Here is a 22,644-nt window from a genome sequence, read left to right on the forward strand (position 1 = left end):
GGGGCACGACTCCTACTGGTTCTATTCTCCTCTGTGCTGTGATCCCGTTCCTCACTTCTCCACAATATGCTTCGCTTTGTGTCCTTCCTTAGGAGTCTGCCGCTATAAGGCACAGGCACGGCTCCGTAGCGATCTGTCCTTTCCTAGGCCTCTGTCAGGATCCCACCCCTGACAGGTCCTCTCTCGAGCTCTTCCCAGCTACTTTCTGACTAACTTCCTGTCCAACCCCCAGTTTTACCAGAGTGTGAGGAGTGGCCTACTGGATAGAACCACCCCCCCTGGTGGCCGGAGTGTGAAGTGTAATGTGTGTCTGTGATACCTGGTCAGGTGAGCTCCTTTAGTGCCATCAGACGTAACATCACTCCCCTTAGTGGCGGAGCGACAGTACTGCAACGACCAGGACTCTGGGGCGCTGCACAAACACTTAAATTCACAAGCCAATATACAGATAAAAAAGCCAGCTCTTTTGGTTTTTGCAAAAACATGGTTGTCTGGGAAATTAAGATACAATCTGGTTTCTTATTATCATATCATATTGAATCAGGAGCCCCTTATAATGCTCCATACAGTTCATGATGGGCCCCATAAGATGCTCCATATTAAAATATGCCCCATATAATGCTGCACTAACAAAGGTTAATAATGGCCCCATAGGATGAACCATAGACACATTTGCCCCATACAGTACTGAATGAAGGTTAATAAGGGCCCCATAAGATGCTCCATACAGACACTTGCCCCATTTGCTGTTGCTGCGATTAAAAAAAAAAAAAATCACATACTCTCCTCTCCGTCGCTCAGGCCCCTGGCACTTGCAATATTCACCTGTCCTCGTTCCAGCGCCGCTGTGTCTTCCGCGTTCTCTGCACTAACCACATCATTGCGCCCTCTGACCTGGGCGTCACTGCAGGGGACGCGGAAGACGGAGCGGCATCGGAACGAGGACAGGTGAATATGGCGCAAGGCTCCCCCTCCCCATTATACTCATCTGCTCCCGGAGTGGTTCCTGCACGTCCCTGGTTCTCCGGGCGCTGATAGCTTCTTCCAGCGATGAACAGTCACCGTTACCTCTCATTACAGTAATGAATATGTGGCTTCACCCCTAATGGAGTAGAGTCGGGTCCATATTTATTACTGTAATGAGCGGTACCATGTGACCGCTCAATGCTGGAAGAAGCTGTCAGCGCCCGGAGACCATAGGAGATGCAGGGACCTCACCGGGTGCAGGTGAGTATGTGACAGCCGCCGCTCCCCCTCCCCCGCCGACCCCCCTGGGACAATGACTCGAGTATAAGCCGAGATGGGCACTTTCAGCCTAACAAAATGGGCTGAAAATCTCGGCTTATACTTGAGTATATACGGTATTTCCATTTTTGAATTTCAATTTTTTGCTCCCCTTCTTCCCACGGCCATAACTTTTTTATTTTTCTGTCAATATGGCCATGTGAGGGCTTGTTTTTTGTGGCACGAGTTGTACTTTTGAATGTCATCATTGGTTTTACCATATAATGTACTGGAAAACAGAAAAAAATTCCAAATGCGGTGAAATTGCAAAAAAAGTGCAATTCCACTATTGTTTTTTTGGATTTTTTTTTACCGCGTTCACTAAATGCAAAACCTGACCTGCCACTATGATTCTCTTCTCCAGGTCATTACGAGTTCATAGACACCAAACATGTCTAGGTTCTTTTTCATTTAAGTGGTGAACAAAAATTCCAAAATTTGTAAAAAGAAAAATAAATGCACCATTTTCCAATACCCGCAGCGTCTCCATTTTTCATGATCTCGGGTCGAGTGAGGGCTTATTTTTTGCGCGCCAATCTGATGTTTTTAATGATTCCATTTTGGTGTGTATACGATCTATTGATTGAATTCTGGGGGTTTGATTTTTTTCTCACTACGCCGTTTACCAATTGGATTAATTCTTTTTTTATATTGATAGATCGGGCGTTTCTGAACACAGCGATATACACATATTTGGTATTTGAATTTTTTATTGTTTTATTTTGAATGGGGCGAAAGGGGGTGATTTGAACTTATATTTTTTAAATATTTTTAAAAACTTTATTTATTTATTTTTTTACTTGCTTCAAAAGTCTCTATGGGAGAATAGAAGCTGCAGATGTCCGATCACTTGTGATACATAGAGCGGGGCTGCAGTCCTGCTCTATGTAGCAGATATGCTCAATTGCTGTGAGTACTGACCGCTGGGCGGCGCTCATAGCTATCCGGCTATGGCAACCACAGGGGTCTCGTGCTGACCCCTGGTTGTCATGCCAACCCATTGGCGACATTCGCGGTCATGTGACACGGGCGCCAATGAGAGGAGGTAATGACAGCGGCATTTAACATGTGAATCGCAATTCCACCCGCTGATGTTAGGGGCACATAACAGCTGATCAGATCAGTTGTCATGTGGCGCAAAAGCTGTGGGCTCAGCCCGTGCCAAACAGGGGTGTCACAAAAAACCCTCTCTCTTGACGAGAGAGCTGGGGGATACAGATATCACCCCACCGTCACCAATCTGTGATGGAGCTTACACAGCCACAGCTCTCTGGCGCCCTCCTTACCCTCAGGTCAGTGAGGGAACTGCACCTAGGATAAGTAGTCAATGGAGAGGCAGCCCTGTCACTGTACTGATATTTGGGGCGAGGGCGATATATATACCACCAGTCCAAGACCAGGGATACACATATAAACCTCCGTCTGTCACTGCCAGGATCCCCCAATAACACCAGAACGGTATGCTGCCACCAGTTCCTTGTTAGATATAAGCCCGGTCTGTTACCAAGTCTATATCGGGTCAGAAACCAACCCCAGGTAGCATGAATTTGCGCAGAGTGCATGTCGGTTCGATCATAGAGCAAAGAAAACGAAGCTAGCAAATTTAAGTTTTACTCCAGAAAAAAATAAAAAAATAAAAATCGGCAGTGTTTACAAAAATACAAAAGATATTGCAAAAGAGACAAAATACAAATATGTGCAAACAGTTATAAAATAAAAGTGCTGAAAATACGAAACTAAATCTAAGTCACAGGCATGATGTGTCGATAAAAGGAAGGAGAGTTCCCAAAGAGACGACACGAAACTTACTAAATCTAAGTCACAGGTATGATGTGTCGATAAAAGGAAGGAGAGTTCCCAAAGAGACGACACAAAACTTACTAAATCTCAGTCACAGGTATGATGTGTCGATAAAAGGAAGGAGAGTTCCCAAAGAGATGATTCAGTACTCCAGCATGGTGTTAGCTGCTGTCTCTCTGGCTCTGAATGCCTACCAAAATAGACATTCCTGTTTTATGGAATTTGGTTGAAGGGAGGGGGAAGTAGAAATTCACAAAGAGGGGCTGCAGCTGTGCGAGGGGCTGCAAGCAAGACTTGGTCCCACAGCATAATGGAAAAATAATGCATATCTTCCTGACAAGGGGAGGCGTCCAATGACAGACTGTGCCCGTCATTGGACGTTAAAAAGAAAAAACACAGTAGTTTGACAATAAATGGCTTCACCCAACCACTAACCATGAATGGAGGAAAAGTTTTGGTGTTATCATTCCTATTCTCTGGAAAAAAAGCCAAGAAAGCAAAAATTCTGCTGGAGTATATAAACTTTTGAGTACAACTGTATTAGTATACCCAGGTCTTTTTTTACATGTGCTGTTGCTTAGTGCTATTCCTCCCATTCTGTCGATGTAATTTTCCTTTTCTTGCCTAGATGTAGACTCTTGCATTTCTCCCTGTTAAATACCATTCTACACGGTGGGCCATTTATATGGATACACCTAAATAAAATGGGAATGGTTGGTGATATCAACTTCCTGTTTGTGGCACATTAGTATATGGGAGGGGGAAAACTTTTCAAGATGTGTGGTGCTTTCCATTTGGTTGGATTGTCAATGCAACCCTCTTCTCCCACTCTTGACACACTGATAGCAAAACCGCAGAAGAAATGCTAGCACAGGCTTCCAGTATCCGTTTTTCAGCTGCTGCACATCTTAATCCCTTCTCTGTTTTCTCTAGTGTTAGCTAACCCTCCTAGTTTTGCATCATCTGCAAATTTGGTCAGTTTACCTTCAGTTCCCTTTTTTAGATCATTTATAAAAATGTTGAACAACACTGGGGCCAGGACAGAGCCTTGTGGACCCCACTTGTAACACTCTTCCAACTGGATGTGCAACCATTTATCACCACTTTTTGAGTACGATCACTGAGCCAGTTATGAATCCACCTAACCGTAGCTTTGTCAATCCCATGCTCAGTAATTTTTTCTATAAGGATAGTGTGAGATACTGTCACATTTGGCGAGTGTAAGTCCGGTGGACAGAACAACTTACACCAATGACATGGTGGAAAAGGGGGGAGGAAAGCCCTAACAGTAGGGAGTGAGGGATGGAGCACCTCCTGACTCCAATCTGTGCCTGTCTCTAAACTCCCCTAACGCCGTATGCGGTTCTTTCCCCCCCACCGCTGTCACGTGCCTTGTCCCTGATTGTCACCTGAATATATCCTGGCTGGTGCACTGGCCGGCAAAGTCGCTAGCCTCACCACTGCAGATGGTAACAACACAGGGAAAGTGACAAAAAAAGCAGACAAGGGATGAGGGAAATAATACTCAGCTACTGCCTCTGCTGCAAAGCGCCAAACAGCAGAGGATATGGTACCAGGAAACCGAACTCCACAGCAGCATTAGATAACCTGCGGTCACCAGGGAGCTCCTAACTCCAGGCTGGTCCTCATAAAATAACTGTAACCGACAGTCATCTGATGTGTCATGTGACTATGTAAAGGATGGTGGGAGTGGTCACCACCCACATCAGCTGACTAGCAAAAAAAGTAGCTGCCAGCAAGGATACTGTCATTAACCCTTGCTGCTTGCTGGCCAAAAAGGAAAAAAAAAGTTTAAATTATAGCAGAACCAGAGCTGTCACCAACCCAAAATTGAATTGTGACAGATACTTTATCAAATGCTTTGGTGAAGTAATTATTATTATTTATATAGCACCATTAATTCCATGGTGCTGTACATGAGAAAGGGGTTACGTGCAGAGTTAGAGATAGCGTTTACAGTAAACAAATTTACAATGACAGACTGGTACAGAGGGGAGAGGACCCTGTCCTTGCGGACTTACATTCTACGGGATAATGGGAAAGAGACAGAAGGTCGGGGGTGCGGCAGCAGCTCTGGTGGTGGTGAGGCGGCAGCTCTGGTGGTGGTGAGGCGGCAGCTCTGGTAGTGGTGAGGCGGCAGCTCGGGTGGTGGTGAGGCGGCAGAATGGTTATTGCAGGCTGGAGGCTTTCCTGAAGAGGTGGGTTTTCAGGCTCAGTCTGAAGGATCCGAGGATGGTGGATAATCGGTCTTGTTGAGGCGTGGAATTCCAGAGGATGGGGGATATTCGGGATAAATCTTGGAGGCGGTTGTGTGAGGAACGAATAAGTGTGGAGGAGAGTAGGAGGTCGTGGGAGTATTGAAGATTACGTGAGGGAAGATAGTGGGAGATTAGTTCAGAGATATAAGAGGGGACAGGTTGTGAATGGCTTTGTAGATCAGGGTTAGTAGTTTGAACTGGATTCGTTGGTGAATTGGGCGCCAGTGGAGGGATTTGCAGAGGGGAGAAACTGGAGTAGCGAGGAGAGAGGTGAAATACCCGGGCAGCAGAGTTGAGGACAGACTGGAGTGGTGCAAGAGAGTTAGTGGGGAGGCAGCAGAGGAGGGTGTTGCAATAATCGAGGCGGGAGATGATGAGGGCATGCACAAGAGTTTTAGTAGATTCTGGGCTGAGGAAGGGACAGATTCTGGCAATATTTTTGAGTTTGAGGCGACAGGAGGTGGCAAGAGTTTGGAAGTGCGGTTTAAAGGACAGGGCAGAGTCGAGAGTTACCCCGAGGCGGTGGATTTCAGGTGTGGGAGAGAGCGTGATGCCGTTTACCATAATAGATAGATCAGGTAGGGGGGATACGTGATATGGGGGAAAGTGTTGTGAATTCTGCTTTTGGGCTCATCCGGTGGTTGTAGGTGGTAATGCAGTTGCCCCTGAGTTGCAGTCCTGGTCAGGTGTGTCTGCTGATTGCAGATCTGACTGGGGTATTTAGGCGTGCAGGATTCATTAGTCCTTGCCAGTTGTCAATTGTTGTTGGGAGGTGTAGGACCTCTTCCTGGTTCCTCCTGCCTTTCTGCCAAATCAACAAAGATAAGTGTCTGGTTCTTTTTCCCTGTGGCACACATGCTGTGTGCTTCACAATTCAGTGCTATTCTTTGTGTTTTCTTGTCCAGCTTAGATCATGTCAGTATTTCTCAGTCTTGCTGGATTCTCTGGAGTGGCAGATATACATTCCATGTCTTTAGTTAGATTGTGGAACTTTTTGTATTATCTGCTGTGGATATTTTTGGAAGGGTTTTAATACTGACCGCCTAGTTATCTGTCCTATCCTTTCCTATTTAGCTAGAGTGGCCTCTTTTGCTAAATCCTGTTTTCTACCTGCGTGTGTCTATTCTTCTCCTACTCAGTCATTATTCGTGGGGGGCTGCCTATCCTTTGGGGGTCTGCTCTGAGGCAAGATAGCATTTCCATTTCCATCTATAGGGGTATTTAGTCCTCCGGCTGTGTCGAGGTGTCTAGGGAGTGTTAGGCACACCCCACGGCTACTTCTAGTTGCGGTGTTAGTTCAGGATTGCGGTCAGTACAGGTTCCACCGACTCCAGAGAAAGTTTCATGCGGCTCCTAGGTCACCAGATCATAACAGTACAACTGGCCCATAATGAGTTAAATGCATCTCAGAAGAAGGGAAGAAAAGTGTTGAGCCATTTTTTTTTTCTGCAGTCTGTTTTGTCTTTTTTTCCCCCTTTATTTATGGGTGGCTGAGGAGTCTTGTGCCAGCATGGATGTTCAGGAATTAGCTTCTCGTGTAGACCAGCTTGCTGCTAGGGTACAGGGTATTTCTGATTATATTGTTCAGACTCCAGCTTTAGAACCGAAGATTCCTACTCCTGATTTGTTTTTTGGTGATAGGTCTAAATTTTTTGCGTTTAAAAATAATTGTAAATTGTTTTTTGCTCTGAGACCGCGATCCTCCGGTGATTCCATTCAGCCGGTTAAAATTGTCATCTCCCTGCTGCGTGGTGATCCACAGGATTGGGCATTTTCCCTGGAATCTGGGAGTCCGGCCTTGCTTAATGTAGATTCCTTTTTTCAGGCTTTAGGTTTATTATATGATGAACCTAATTCTGTGGATCAAGCGGAGAAAACCTTGTTGGCCCTGTCTCAGGGTCAAGAGGTGGCAGAATTGTTTTGTCAGAAATTTAGAAAATGGTCTGTGTTGACTAAATGGAATGATGATGCTTTGGCGGCAATTTTCAGAAAGGGTCTTTCTGAATCCGTTAAAGATGTTATGGTGGGGTTTCCCACGCCTTCCGGTCTGAGTGATTCTATGTCTCTGGCCATTCAGATTGATCGGCGCTTGCGGGAGCGTAGAACTGTGCGCGCTGTGGCGTCGTCCTCAGAGCCAATTCCTAAGCCAATGCAGTGTGATAGGATTTTGTCTAGAACGGAACGACAAGGATTCAGACGTCAGAATGGGTTGTGTTTTTATTGTGGCGACGCTTCTCATGTCATTTCAGTCTGCCCTAAGCGGACAAAGAGGATCGCTACCATCAGTACTGTGCAACCTAAATTTCTGTTATCGGTGTCCTTGATTTGCTCATTATCATAATTCTCTGTCATGGCGTTTGTGGATTCAGGCGCCGCCTTGAACTTAATGGATTTTGAGTTTGCCAGGCGTTGTGGTTTTCCCTTGCAGCCTTTGCAGAACCCTATTCCTTTAAGGGGGATTGATGCTACACCTTTGGCTAAAAATAAGCCTCAGTTTTGGACACAGGTGACCATGCACATGGCACCAGCCCATCAGGAAGATTGTCGATTTCTGGTGTTGCATAATTTGCATGATGTTATCGTGCTGGGTTTCCCGTGGTTGCAGGTACATAATCCTGTATTGGATTGGAAATCTATGTCTGTGATTAGTTGGTGTTATCAGGGGGTTCATAATGATGTTCCTTGGATGTCATTCTCCTCTTCTTCCTCTTCTGAAATTCCAGAGTTTTTGTCTGATTTTCAGGATGTATTCGATGAGCCCAAGTCCAGTTCCCTTCCACCGCACAGGGACTGTGATTGTGCTATTGACTTGATTCCAGGCAGTAAGTTTCCTAAGGGCCGACTTTTCAACCTGTCTGTGCCTGAACATACCGCTATGCGGAGTTATGTTAAGGAGTCTTTGGAGAAAGGGCATATTCGGCCATCTTCTTCACCGTTAGGAGCAGGTTTTTTTTTTGTTGCTAAGAAGGATGGCTCCTTGAGACCTTGTATTGATTATCGCCTCTTGAATAAGATCACGGTCAAGTTTCAATACCCTTTACCTTTGCTTTCCGATTTGTTTGCTAGGATTAAGGGGGCTAGTTGGTTTACTAAGATTGACCTTCGGGGGGCATATAATCTTGTTCGTATTAAACAGGGTGATGAATGGAAAACTGCGTTTAATACGCCCGAAGGCCATTTTGAATACCTTGTGATGCCATTCAGGCTCACTAACGCTCCATCTGTTTTTCAATCCTTCATGCATGATATCTTCTGGACTTATATTGATAAATTCTTGATTGTATATTTTTGGACAATATTTTGATTTTTTCCGATGATTGGAAGTCTCATGTGGAACAGGTCAGGATGGTATTTCGGATCCTTCGTGACAATGCTTTGTTTGTGAAGGGGTCTAAGTGTCTCTTTGGGGTGCAGAAGGTTTCTTTTTTGGGCTTTATTTTTTCTCCCTCATCTATGGAGATGGATCCGGTTAAGGTTCAGGCCATTCATGATTGGATTCAACCCACATCCGTGAAGAGCCTTCAGAAATTTTGGGGTTTTGCAAATTTTTATCGCTAACTTCTCCAGCGTGGTTAAACCCTTGACTGATTTGACGAAAAAAGGCGCTGATGTGGCGAACTGGTCCTCTGCGGCTGTCTCTGCCTTTCAGGAGCTTAAACGCCGATTTACTTCTGCTCTGGTGTTGCGCCAACCAGATGTTTCTCTTCCGTTTCAGGTTGAGATTGATGCTTCTGAGATTGGGGCAGGGGCCGTTTTGTCTCAGAGGGATTCTGTTGGTTCTTTGATGAAACCGTGTGCCTTCTTCTCCCGCAAGTTTTCGCCTTATGATGTCGGCAATCGGGAGTTGTTGGCTATGAAGTGGGCGTTTGAGGAGTGGCGACATTGGCTTGAGGGAGCTAAGCACCGTATTGTGGTCCTGACCGATCATAAGAATTTGATTTACCTCGAGTCTGCCAAACGGCTGAGTCCTAGACAGGCTCGATGGTCCTTGTTTTTTTCCGTTTTGATTTCGTGGTTTCGTATCTTCCGGGTTCTAAGAATATTAAGGCTGATGCCCTTTCTAGGAGTTTTTTGCCTGATTCTCCTGAGGCCCTTGAACCGGTCGGCATTCTGAAAGAAGGGGTGGTCCTTTCTGCCATTTCCCCTGATTTACGGCGGGTTCTTCAGGAATTTCAGGCTGATAGACCTGACCGCTGTCCTGTGGGGAAATTGTTTGTTCCTGACAGATGGACTAGTAGAGTGATTTCTGAGGTTCACTGTTCTGTGTTGGCTGGTCATCCTGGTATTTTTGGTACCAGAGATTTGGTTGGTAGGTCCTTTTGGTGGCCTTCGTTGTCACTTGATGTGCGTTTTTTTGTGCAGTCCTGTGGGACTTGTGCGCGGGCCAAGCCTTGTTGTTCCCGTGCTAGTGGGTTACTTTTGCCATTGCCGGTCCCTGAGAGGCCCTGGACGCATATTTCTATGGATTTTATTTCTGATCTTCCGGTTTCCCAGAGGATGTCGGTTATCTGGTTTGTTTGTGACCGGTTTTCTAAGATGGTTCATTTGGTGCCTTTGCCTAAATTGCCTTCCTCTTCAGAGTTGGTTCCGTTGTTTTTTCAGCATGTGGTTCGTTTGCATGGTATTCCGGAGAATATTGTGTCCGACAGAGGTTCCCAGTTTGTTTCTAGGTTTTGGCAGGCCTTTTGTGCTAGGTTAGGCATTGATTTGTCTTTTTCTTCTGCATTCCATCCTCAGACAAATGGCCAGACCGAGCGAACTAATCAGACTTTGGAGACTTATTTGAGATGCTTTGTGTCTGCCGATCAGGATGATTGGGTGGCCTTTTTGCCATTGGCCGAGTTTGCCCTTAATAATCGGGCTAGCTCGGCTACTTTGGTTTCGCCTTTTTTTTGTAATTTTGGTTTTCATCCTCGTTTTTCTTCTGGGCAGGTTGAACCTTCTGATTGTCCTGGTGTGGATTCTGTGGTTGACAGGTTGCAGCAGATTTGGGCTCATGTGGTGGACAATTTGGTGTTGTCTCAGGAGGAGGCTCAACGTTTTGCTAACCGTCGTCGGTGTGTTGGTTCCCGGCTTCGGGTTGGGGATTTGGTTTGGTTGTCTTCCCGTCATGTTCCTATGAAGGTCTCTTCCCCTAAGTTTAAGCCTCGGTTTATTGGTCCTTATAGGATTTCTGAGATTATTAATCCGGTGTCTTTTCGCTTGGCGCTTCCGGCCTCTTTTGCTATCCATAATGTCTTCCATAGATCTTTATTGCGGAAATATGTGGTGCCCGTTGTTCCCTCTGTTGATCCTCCGGCCCCTGTGTTGGTTGATGGGGAGTTGGAGTATGTGGTTGAGAAGATTTTGGATTCTCGTTTTTCGAGGCGGAGGCTTCAGTACCTTGTCAAATGGAAGGGTTATGGCCAGGAGGATAATTCTTGGGTTTTTGCTTCTGATGTCCATGCTGCTGATTTGGTTCATGCTTTTCATCTGGCTCGTCCTGATCGGCCTGGGGGCTCTGGTGAGGGTTCGGTGACCCCTCCTCAAGGGGGGGTACTGTTGTGAATTCTGCTTTTGGGCTCCCTCCGGTGGTTGTAGGTGGTAATGCAGTTGCCCCTGACTTGCAGTCCTGGTCAGGTGTATCTGCTGATTGCAGATCTGACTGGGGTATTTAGGCGTGCAGGATTCATTAGTCCTTGCCAGTTGTCAATTGTTGTTGGGAGGTGTAGGACCTCTTCCTGGTTCCTCCTGCCTTTCTGCCAAATCAGCAAAGATAAGTGTCTGGTTCTTTTTCCCTGTCGCACACATGTTGTGTGCTTCACAATTCAGTGCTATTCTTTGTGTTTTCTTGTCCAGCTTAGATTGTGTCAGTATTTTCTCAGTCTTGCTGGATTATCTGGAGTGGCAGATATACATTCCATGTCTTTAGTTAGATTGTGGAACTTTTTGTATTATCTGCTGTGGATATTTTTGGAAGGGTTTTAATACTGACCGCCTAGTTATCTGTCCTATCCTTTCCTATTTAGCTAGAGTGGCCTCTTTTGCTAAATCCTGTTTTCTACCTGCGTGTGTCTATTCTTCTCCTACTCACAGTCATTATTCGTGGGGGGCTGCCTATCCTTTGGGGGTCTGCTCTGAGGCAAGAGAGCATTTCCATTTCCATCTATAGGGGTATTTAGTCCTCCGGCTGTGTCGAGGTGTCTAGGGAGTGTTAGGCACACCCCACGGCTACTTCTAGTTGCGGTGTTAGTTCAGGATTGCAGTCAGTACAGGTTCCACCGACTCCAGAGAAAGTTTCATGCGGCTCCTAGGTCACCAGATCATAACAGGAAAGATGATGAGTTCAGTTTTGTCTACATTGAGTCTTAGGAAGCGAGAGGTGAAAAAGGAGGATATGGCTAATAGACACTCTAGGATTCTGAACAGCAGAGGCGACATCTGAGCCAGAGAGGTAGATATGAGTGTTGTCCGCATACAGGTGGTACTGGAAGCCATGGGACTTTGAGTTGTCCTAGGCCAAGGGTATAGATGGAAAAAAGTAGGGGCCCTAGGACAGTGCCTTGAGGGACTCCAACAGAGAGAGGGCAGGATGAGGAGGTAGTGTGGGAGTGGGAAACACTAAATGTGCGGAAAGGTATGAGGCAATCCAGGACAGAGCAAGGCCTTTGATTCCAAGGGGAGAAAGAATCTGTAGCAATAGGCAGTGGTCGACTGTGTCGAAGGCAGAGGACAGGTCGAGAAGGAGGAGGATGGAGAACTGTCTGTTAGCTTTGGCTGTGAGCAAGTCATTAGTAATTTTTGTCAGGGCAGTTTCGGTGGAGTGGTGGGGGTGGAAGCCAGATTGGAGGTTGTCAAGGAGAGCATTAGATGAGAGGTGGGAGGAAAGTCGAGCATGGACATGCTGCTCAAGAAGTTTTGAAGCAAACGGGAGCAGTGATATGGTGCAATAGCTGGGCATAGCAGTTGGGGCAAGGTTAGTTTTTTTGAGGATGGGTGTGATGGTGGCATGTTTGAAGGCAGAGGGGAAGGTACCAGAAGACAGCGATAGGTTGAAGAGGTGGATTAGGGCTGGAATGAGCATGTTAGTGAGGTTGGGGAGCAGGTGGGAAGGGATGGGGTCAAGTGCACAGGTGGTGAGGTGTGATTTGGAAAGGAAGTGAGTAAGCTCTCCTTCAGTGATGTTGGAGAGGGAAGTTATTAGAGAAGGGCAGAGGTCTGGTATATGGAGTGGTTGGGGTAGTGGAGCAGTAAAGGTTTGCCTTGTTTGGTCGATCTTGTTTTTGAAGTAGGTGGCAAAGTCCCGGAAGAGATGAGGGGAGTTGGAGGTGGCAGTGGTGGGCGGAGGAGAGAGTTAAATGTGCTGAACAGTTGTTTTGGGTTGTAGGATAATGAAGATACAAGGTTTGTGAAATAGGTCTGTTTAGCAGAGGTGAGGGCTAATTTGAAAGCAAGTGTAGCTTGTTTGAAAGCAGTGAAGTCATCTGGCAGGCGTGTTTTCTTCCAACGCCGCTCCACGACCCTGGATGCTTGTCAAAGTTTTTTGGTGAGATTGTTATGCCAGGGTTGCCTATTGATTTGTCGCACTTCGCCATGCATGAGAAGGGTGACTGAGTCTATAGCTGATGTTAGGGAGGAGTTATAGAAAGCGGTGGTGCTGTCCGTGTCATGGAGTAAAGATATGGAGGACAGGGATAGAAAAGAGTCTGAGAGTCTGTGAATGTCAAGGTGTGCAAGGTTTCTGCGAGGATGTGATAGTGGCTGGACATGGAGGACAAGGATGAGAGGGTGAGTAGATGGTGGTCAGATAGGGGGAAGAGAGATGTTGTGAGATTAGATAAGGAACAGAGGCGGGTAAAGATGAGGTCTAGTGTATGTCCGTCTGTGTGGGTGCTTGAGATATACTATATCTACCTCATTTCCCTGATCTACTCAGTCAGTGATTCCATCATAGAAGGAAATTAGATTAGCCTGGCTTGACTTGTTTGCTACAAACCCATGCCTGCTCTGGTTAGTTACTGTATTCCTATACAAGTACTTACATACATGCTGTTTAATAATTTGTTCAAAGATCTTTCCTGGTATAGAAGCAAGCCTCACGGGCCTGTAATTTCCTGGCTCTGTCTTCTATCCTTTTTTGAAGATAGCGACAACATTTGCCCTTCTCCAATATTGTGGAACTTATCCTGTCCTCCCTGATTTTTCAAAGATTCTGGTTAGTGGTTCTGCAAATTTCTCTGCTAACTCTTTCAGTGCCCTAGGATGTAATTAATCTGGACCAGGAGATATAAATTCATGTAAATTAGCTGAGTGTTCTCTCACCATATCTGTTTATGGATAGTATGGATTCTTGTATTCCTTTGATGGCACCGTGAAGATCAATTGATGTTACAATTGCTTTCTTAAAGAACACATAGGAATTTAAAAGTTCAGCCTTCTCATCAATTTTGACCACTTCACCCTTTTCATCCTGTAAAAGTCATATAGCATCTTTGACTTTTCTTTGGCTTTTGACTTACCCTCAAAATCCTTTTTTTCTGCTTTTAGTCACGATTGCAAGCCTTACTTCAATACTGGGTTTAGCTCTTCTAACAATTGCAGAGAGCATTATATTCTTCTTTAGATTTGGCCCCTCTTTCCATTTGATATACATCTCTTTTTTCCTTAAGTTCTGTGTTCATCCACCACCCTGGTCTCTTTAAATGCTTTGAATTCTGAATGTGATAGCTGGGGCTGTCATACCCAATAATGTGACCACCAGGGCTGTAGCTATGAAAATGTGAGGAGTGAACTGTGAGTCAAAAAAATATTATGAGAGGGTTGTCAGACAGGAGAATGCACAGAATAGACAAAGTGAGAAATGGAGGCACAGAATAGACAAAGTGAGAAATGGAGGTGTCAGGCAGACCGTGAGGAGGGTAGAGCAGTTGTCAGGGATGAGAACATGAGAAGGGAGTTTCAAGCTGCACATACGAGATGGTGGGGTCAGGCAGGAGAGTGTGGAATTGTAGGCAGTCAGGCACAAGAAGGTGAGTGGTGGGAAGGACAGAGAACATGTGAGAATGGAGATGAAAGTCTGTCAGGAGAGGAAATATGGAGAAACTCAGGTAAACTAAAATTTATTTTGCTGCCCCTCCCTGGCATTGAGCAGCCTTCTGGTCAGTGGTTCTTCATATGTTATTTGGTCCAGTCTGGTCTGAATATGGGTGCTACAATTAGGACAGAGTGGACAACATTGGGAGGCATATGATAGAGCTGGAAGTAGATCGCTGTGTCACAAGGTCCCTGTGAGGTCCTGGGAAGGACAAACCCCATGTCATCCATTCTTATAACTCGCCACATTTCATGTAAATTCCTCGCAGGGAGGAAAGAGCCGAGGTGGTCATGATCCTCACGTGTCTGACACATCTATGGTCATGAATTGGGCCTCGGGCCTTACAGAAAATTCTGCCGTCTCTGTAGAAAGACCATGGCCGCCCCCAGGTGGCTCTATATTACAGGAATAGCTCCGCCATCAGTGGTGGTCTTCTGAGAATCACTCTAGGATTGGTGTCCTCATCTGTTCCTTCTCTCCCCCACAGACAGAATGGCATTGGTTACACATCATTTTTGGGGAGAATTGGGGTGTCGCTTGCTCCACTGATGAAACTGCTAGATGACTTCTGGGCTCCTCTGTCCAAGGTGATATTCTGCAGCATGGCGGTAATCTGTGGGCTAATGGCCACACTCCTCCCCGAGACCCTCAACGTCCCTCTTCCTGAAATCATCAATGATGTGGAACAGCAGGTCTGTGCCCTGAACAACGAAACACAGACAAAAAGAGATCCTCCGGACCCAGACGTCACATCACCGCAGAGGACCCCCAATCTCACGGTGCTCACCACTAACGCCATGACAGAATTGGATGGACACATGTGATTTGGACTTATGGGGTGGGGTGAGACTCTGGCGCAGCTCCTCTGTTAGGAAGAGATGGAGGAGGTATATATGATGGTGTAGATATAGGGGGGAAGGGGACAGAAGCGGCGGTCAATCCAGGCTATTGGGACTCCCCCCTGAGAGATGTGACTCCTCTGAAAGTGCAGTAATTTGCCCTAATCACTTCTTACCAATTAGACAAAGTGAGGATAGAAGGGGTTGTCCATCTTTGGGGTCTTTTTTTTTCTTTCTTAAATGCACACAGCTGGGGCGAAAAGTCATTTTTGCAATTGGGTTTCATTATAAATGTTTTAGCATTTGCCTCCTGTGTCAGTCTATTGGCAGCTGTAGGAGGAGGTCACAGTCTCCTCATTTATCAGACATGTCGGGGATGTGATTTGTGGCAGTAACTATTATACAGACATGATGGGTTCTCCTCCTCACAGAGTGCACTGGTGGAGGAGCCGTGGAGGAGCATGTGACCAAACCCGTCCATCATTCTACTCCAAGTTCTCATGTGAGGTTTTCTATTTTTTCTATTGGAGGCGGCTGAGCGCTCAGTCATTTTACAGGGGAGGCAGCCCGGCCCTCAGACTTTCCGCCGGGGTGGCGGCCCGGTGCTCAGACATTTTATAGGGATGGCGATCAGGTGCTCAGGCATTCCGCAGGGCATGCGATTGCGTGCTCAGACATTCTGCAGGGTAGGCGGCCGGGTGCTCAGACATTCCGCGGAACAAATGGCTGGGCGCTCGGATATTCCGCAGGGCAGGAGGCTGAATGCTCAAATTTTCTGCGGGGCAAATGGCCAGGCACTCGGACATTCTGCCAGGGGGGTACATGGAGGAAAAGCTCAGACATTACATGGTGTACACGGCCAGGCGATTAGACATTCTGCGGGGTACTTGGAGGTGAAGCTCAGACATTAGAAGGGGCACACACAAACATTACGGGGGGTACACTGCCAGATGCTCCGACATTACGTGGGGTACACGGCCAGGCACTCAGACATTATGTGGGGTACACAGGCATGCACTCTGACATTACATGGAGTACACGGCCAGGTGCTCTGACATTACGTGGGGTACACGGCCAGGCACTGAGACATTATGTGGGGTACATGGGCATGCACTCTGACATTACGTGGGGTACACGGCCAGGTGCTCGGACATTATGTGGGGTACACAGGCATGCACTCTGACATTACATGGAGTACACGGCCAGGTGCTCTGACATTACGTGGGGTACACGGCCAGGCGCTCAGACATTATGTGGGGTACATGGGCATGCACTCTGACATTACGGGGGGTACACTGCCAGATGCTCTGACATTACGTGGGGTACACGGCCAGGCACTGAGACATTATGTGGGGTACATGGGCATGCGCTCTGACATTGTGATTTACATGGGCATGCGCTCTGACATTACGTGGGGTACACGGCCAGGTGTTCTGACATTACGTGGGGTACACAGCCAGGCGCTCAGACATGACACTGGGTAAATACAAAAGTCTGTACACATGTACAGTATATCGACCCTGCTGTATACACACAGATACGTGAAGTCCTCCATGTGTGCGACACCCGATATGTGACATCCTCCGTGTGTGCGACACCTGATATTTGACGGCCTCCATGTGTGCGAGACACCCGATATGTGATGGCCTCTATGTGTGCAACACCCGGATATCGAGAAGAGAGGGGTCCCTACGCCGTTTTTTTTTTTATGGTTTAAATAAAAAAAATTACACAGGATTCTTCCTACCCCCCCTGATTTTTGACAACAAGCCTTGCTAAAGCAGACTGCTGGGGCTGGTATTTTCAGGCTGGTAAGGGGCCATGGATATTGGCCCCCAGGATAAGAATAGCAGCCCACATCTATTAGATGCGGCAATCCTGGCACTTTGCCCGCCTCTTCCCACTCGCTCTGTAGCGACTGGGAAAGCGTCTATAACAGTGTTCCCCAACTCCAGTCCTCAAGGCCCACCAACAGATCATGTTTTCAGGATTTCCTTTGTATTGCACAGGTGATGCAATTATCACCTGGGCAAGACTAAGGAAATCCTGAAAACATGACCTGTTGGTGGGCCTTGAGGACTGGAGTTGGGGACCCCTGGTCTATAAGACACCTATTACTAAACCCATAGTTATTTTGTCAATAAAAAAAACCCACCCAAAATAAAGTTCTTTATTTTAAATAAAAATACACACCAGTTTACAAATTTATTTAAAAACAACAAACACAGTTATACTCACCTAACACCCATTCCACCGAAGCCCTTATCTCCTGTAAAAAAAGCAAAAATAAAAAAACAACAAATATCCCTCACCTGTCCGACATACTTTGCCATGTTATAATCCATGCCTTTGATAATTGATAAGATGCGACGTCCATTCTGAAAACCATGAGCTGCTCTGAGCACAGTGTCAGTGACCGGCAGTGACGTCATCAAGGATACCACAGGCCACTGAGGCTGCGTTACCAGCTCATTTCAATGAGAGCTGGACCAATGAACACCTCAGTGTGATCGTCACTAGCACCATGCGAAAAAGTCTCACAGTGCAGAGGTGAGCTTAGTGAGTTCACTGCAGTTCACCATAAGATAAAACACCCCTCTCCAGATATCAGTTAGGTCATGATTATCACAGCCCGGGAACGTCACATAGAACCATCTGCTGTGACTTTTGTGTTCAACAGCTCTCTGCTACCCCCTATAGTCCGGACAATTACACGATTGGCCGATGATTAGCGGAGGAGGCCGCAGGCTGTCACCACTAATAGGCCGGTTATCGGGAAACTAACTGTGTGCGTATGGGATATACACCAACGCATGGAATTTGTATATACCCCCGTACGATCACTGCTAAAGCCACGATGTCACGGATTCCAGGGAGGATATCTTTATCATCCCACCACTGCCACCAATATGTCACGGTTCACGAAAAGGATCACTTTATCATCCCCAACTCTCACACCAATTTGTCATGAACCGGGGTTGTTTGGTTGTCCCTGGTTCCTTTCTGAAGGGGATTTATCTATATCCCACTTCCCAGTTCCGGTTTGGAAGTTTTAGCTCTCTGGCACCCCCCTTACCCTCAGGTCAGACAGGGTACCGCACCTAGGATAATTAGTCACCAGAAAGGCTGCCTTACTTTGTACTGGCTAATGGACATGCTGCAGTGAGGGCAATATAACTAATCCCACTCAGGCAGAAACAGTAATTATCAATGCCGTCCGTCGCTGCTAGTTTTCTCCAAACGCACAGGACAAATCCGCTGCCTCCAGCTCCGATTTTTTAATTAATAACGGGTCCAGAGCCAACCCAGATTAGTAGCGTAATTCACTTCAGAGGATGTGACAATACGTTATAGAGCAAGGAGAAATTAAGCTATTATTTTTATATATTTTACTCCAAAAAGGTAGGCAGTGTTTACAAAAGGGTAAAAAGATATTATAAAATGAGATGATTAAGTTTATACAGACGATTACAAATAAAAAGGGATTAAAGTTGAAAAAAACCACTTACAGTTCTTTCATATAATTCAATGGTACACCATGCTGTGACGGGGACCTTCTCCACTCATCTTCAAGTCAGATTGCATAGCCTGTCGTAGCTGAATCCCCCGGCAAAAGACCCCCCTTTGTCTGGGCCTCTTGAGTTTTATACTTTAGCCCAAAACTAAGGGTCTCTCCCCCTCTCACCTCATGGGGTGGGCAGAGCTATGGAATGCACTCCTCTTTCTTGAGGATATGAAAAACCATCATCTAGCATATCTTGGCATATGAACTTCGTAGAAAGACGACACAATTATCATGATGCTCCCACGTCATGGGGGTTCCTTTAAGTGTAAACATGAGGTAGATATATGACCCGCTTAAACTGCAGTCCATCTCTCAGTCCCTGCGAGGTGCTGTGCTCAAAAAAGCACCGGCGTGTAGCCCTATCGTCGCACATACCAAATATACAACTTTCATATCTCTGTCACTAATTGGGGTTGAACTATGCCTTACTATTAAGTTTCTACAGGAACAAAAGAGCACATGGTACTAGGGCTGCCTTTCCCAGCTTAACCTCTTTCTGACCTCGGACAGGATAGTACGTCCGAGGTCAGCAGTGGCGTAGGAAGGGGGGTGCGGGGGGGTGGCGGGCCGCCCCGGGCGGCACAATGCGGGGGTGGGTCACCGGGCCGCGGCCGGCGCTACAGGCTGCAGCCAGGGCCGGACTGGCCATCGGGCACTTCAGGCAAATGCCAGAAGGGCCGGTGCCAGTCGTGGGCCGCTCAATCCGCCTCCCCCCGCCGCCGCGAACTCACCCCCCTGCCATCGCATTCAACTATACCGGCGTCGCCGGTACAGTTGAATGCAATGATGGAGGAGAGAGCGTCTGCTGACACTCCCTCTCCCATCATTTCCCGCTCTGCCTCTGACACTGCGGGTGCGCGATGACGTCATATCATCATGCACCTGCTGTGTCCCGGGCAGACTGCAGCCGCTGAGACAGGAGCAGAAAGCAACGCCGGCAAGGGGAAAGGTGAGGAGAGTGTTTTTTTGTTTGTTTTTAACTGGACTGTGGGGACATTCTTAGGGGGGGGGGAGGAGGAGACATGCGGGCTGTGCTGGATATACCACTGTGCGGGCTGTGCTGTATATACCACTGTGTGGGCTGTGCTGGATATACCACTGTGTGGGCTGTGCTGTATATACTACTGTGTGGGCTGTGCTGGATATACCACTGTGCGGGCTGTGCTGGATATACCACTGTGTGGGCTGTGCTGGATATACCACTGTGCGGGCTGTGCTGTATAATATACCACTGTGCGGGCTGTGCTGTATATACCACTGTGCGGGCTGTGCTGTATATACCACTGTGCGGGCTGTGCTGGATATACCACTGTGTGGGCTGTGCTGTATATACTACTGTGTGGGCTGTGCTGGATATACCACTGTGCGGGCTGTGCTGGATATACCACTGTGCGGGCTGTGCTGGATATACCACTGTGCGGGCTGTGCTGGATATACCACTGTGCGGGCTGTGCTGGATATACCACTGTGCGGGCTGTGCTGGATATACCACTGTGCGGGCTGTGCTGGATATACCACTGTGCGGGCTGTGCTGGATATACCACTGTGTGGGCTGTGCTGGATATACCACTGTGCGAGCTGTGCTGGATATACCACTGTGCGGGCTGTGCTGTATATACTACTGTGCGGGCTGTGCTGTATATACTACTGTGTGGGCTGTGCTGTATATACTACTGTGCGGACTGTGCTGTATATACTACTGTGTGGGCTGTGCTATATATACTACTGTGTGGGCTGTGCTGTATATACTACTGTGTGGGCTGTGCTGTATATACTACTGTGTGGGCTGTGCTGTATACTGCTGTGTGGGCTGTGTTATCTACTATGCGGGCTGTGCTTTATACTATGCGGGCTTTGCTATATACTATGGGGAGTATATTATCTTCTATGGGGAGGCCATGTTATGTACTATGTGGCTGTGGTATATACTATTGTGGGGGTATATTATATTCTATGGGGGAGATTGGGTTATATACTATGGGGGAGGTTGTGTTATATACTATGGGGGGGTGCATTATATTCTATGGGGGGCTACATTATATATTATGGGGAGGTGGGCTGTATTATAGTCTATGGGGTTACATTATACTCTGTGGGGTGGCTGCATTATACTCTGTGGGGTGGCTGCATTATACTGTGGGGTGGCTGCATTATACTCTGTGGTTGCCGCATTATATTCTGTAGGGTGGTGGCTGCATTATACTATATGTGGGCTGCATTATACTGTATCAAGGACTATGGGGAATACGTTATACTATATGAAGAACTATGGGGTGCATTATACTATGGGAAGTGAATTGTACTACATGGATGACTATGGCGGTGCATTATACTATATGGAGCACTATGAGGATTGTATTATGCTATATGGAGGACTATGAGGAGTGTATTATACTATGTGCAGGACTGATCAGTGTATTTTAATATATGGAGGACTATAGGGAGTGTATTATACTATATGGAGGACTATGGAGCACATTATAATATATGGAGGACTATGGGGTGTAGTTTACTAAACAAGTAAAATGCTGCATATTCAGATTGTTTTTGCCGGAACAAAAATCATTGTTCTCAGCAGGACGTCGCCGGTGTAAACTGTAGATGTGCTGCTGATAACATGATACTGTATGGTGATCTGTTAGTGATCTATTAGTGATGGTTCTGTCCCATCATTGTTCCTCAGCTGGTGGAAAGAGGCCGGGAAACAAGCGTTGAACAACTTCAGTATTGTTGATCAAACTCATTTAGCGGCATGAACTCAGCGCACGTAAATACAACAGAAAGGCTTCTGTGTGATGTGCAATATGTTAGCATTTGGGGCCCCATTATAAACTTTGCCTAGGGCCCCACTTTGCCTAAAACCGGCCCTGCCTACAAGTGTACAAAGATATTATACAGTCACCATGTGACAAGTGGGCCTGTGTAACTTCAAATGCCAGGGCTGAATGTTAGTCCCAGTCCGGCCCTGACTGCAGCTGTTTAACGCTATTGACGTGTGGGCCTGCACGTCAATAGTTAACAGCCGCCAGCCAATCTGAGGCTGGCAGCGGACGTCAGTCCCAGCGTGCATGTCGCCGGCGAGTGCACGCTTCAGCTGCGTGGAGAGAGCAGGAGCGCGGCAGGTAAGCAGAACTTGTTTGTTTTGCAGTCCTGATCATGTGATGGTATCATTCACCGGCGAAAGAATGTAACTTGTCCATCTGAGGTCTTATTCCTGCTGCATTGTTTTTTATTCTAAAAATGCATCATGGAGAATTCAATTTCAGCGTCCAGGCTTTCCCAAGTCCTCCGCCGCGGGCCGATTGGTCACTTGGTGGGAGGGCAGGACTACTTTTCTTACTATTGCTGTAAGTGTTGCTACTTGTGAGAGGAGTTTTTCCAAGTTAAAGCTGATTAAAAATGACCTAAGATCCACAATGAGCGCCATGCGGTTAGGAAATCTGGCCATTCTGTCTATTGAACATCAGCTGAGTGAAGAAATACACTTTGATGATGTTGTCAACGATTTTGCAAACAGAAAGGCAAGAAAAAAGTAAAACTCTACAACATTTGAAATCAACTTTAGGGTACGTTCACACAGGACTTTTTTGCTGCTTTTTTTTATGCTAATTTTCAGCTGCTTTTTACAGTACCAGTAAAGCCTATGAGATTTCAGAAATCTCATGCACACACGTTGGTTTTTTGTTTGCTCAGTTTTTTCTGCTTTGCTGCTTTTTTTGGACATAGGGCATGTCACTTCTTTCAGCGTTTTTGCTGCGTTTTTGCAGCGTTTTTTCACCCATTGACTTGAAAAAAGTCAACGCT

General features: G+C 46.7%; 1 protein-coding gene across 3 annotated transcripts in view; it reads left to right on the top strand.

Moving 5' to 3' along the window:
* SLC22A7 (solute carrier family 22 member 7) overlaps positions 1-15,845 on the top strand; it is a 123,958-nt gene extending 108,113 nt beyond the window's left edge. For 2 of the 3 annotated variants that reach the window (XM_077281893.1, XM_077281895.1), the window contains one exon: positions 14,928-15,845. In XM_077281893.1, coding sequence (XP_077138008.1) covers positions 14,928-15,260 — 333 coding nt within the window. In that variant the 3' untranslated portion in view covers positions 15,261-15,845. The remainder of the gene's footprint in view (positions 1-14,927) is intronic. The other variant, XM_077281894.1, reaches the window with a different exon arrangement.
* The last annotated feature ends 6,799 nt before the right edge of the window (positions 15,846-22,644 follow it).

The sequence above is a fragment of the Ranitomeya variabilis genome, chromosome 2 (genome assembly GCF_051348905.1).
Source record: "Ranitomeya variabilis isolate aRanVar5 chromosome 2, aRanVar5.hap1, whole genome shotgun sequence".
NCBI classification, from domain to species: domain Eukaryota; kingdom Metazoa; phylum Chordata; class Amphibia; order Anura; family Dendrobatidae; genus Ranitomeya; species Ranitomeya variabilis.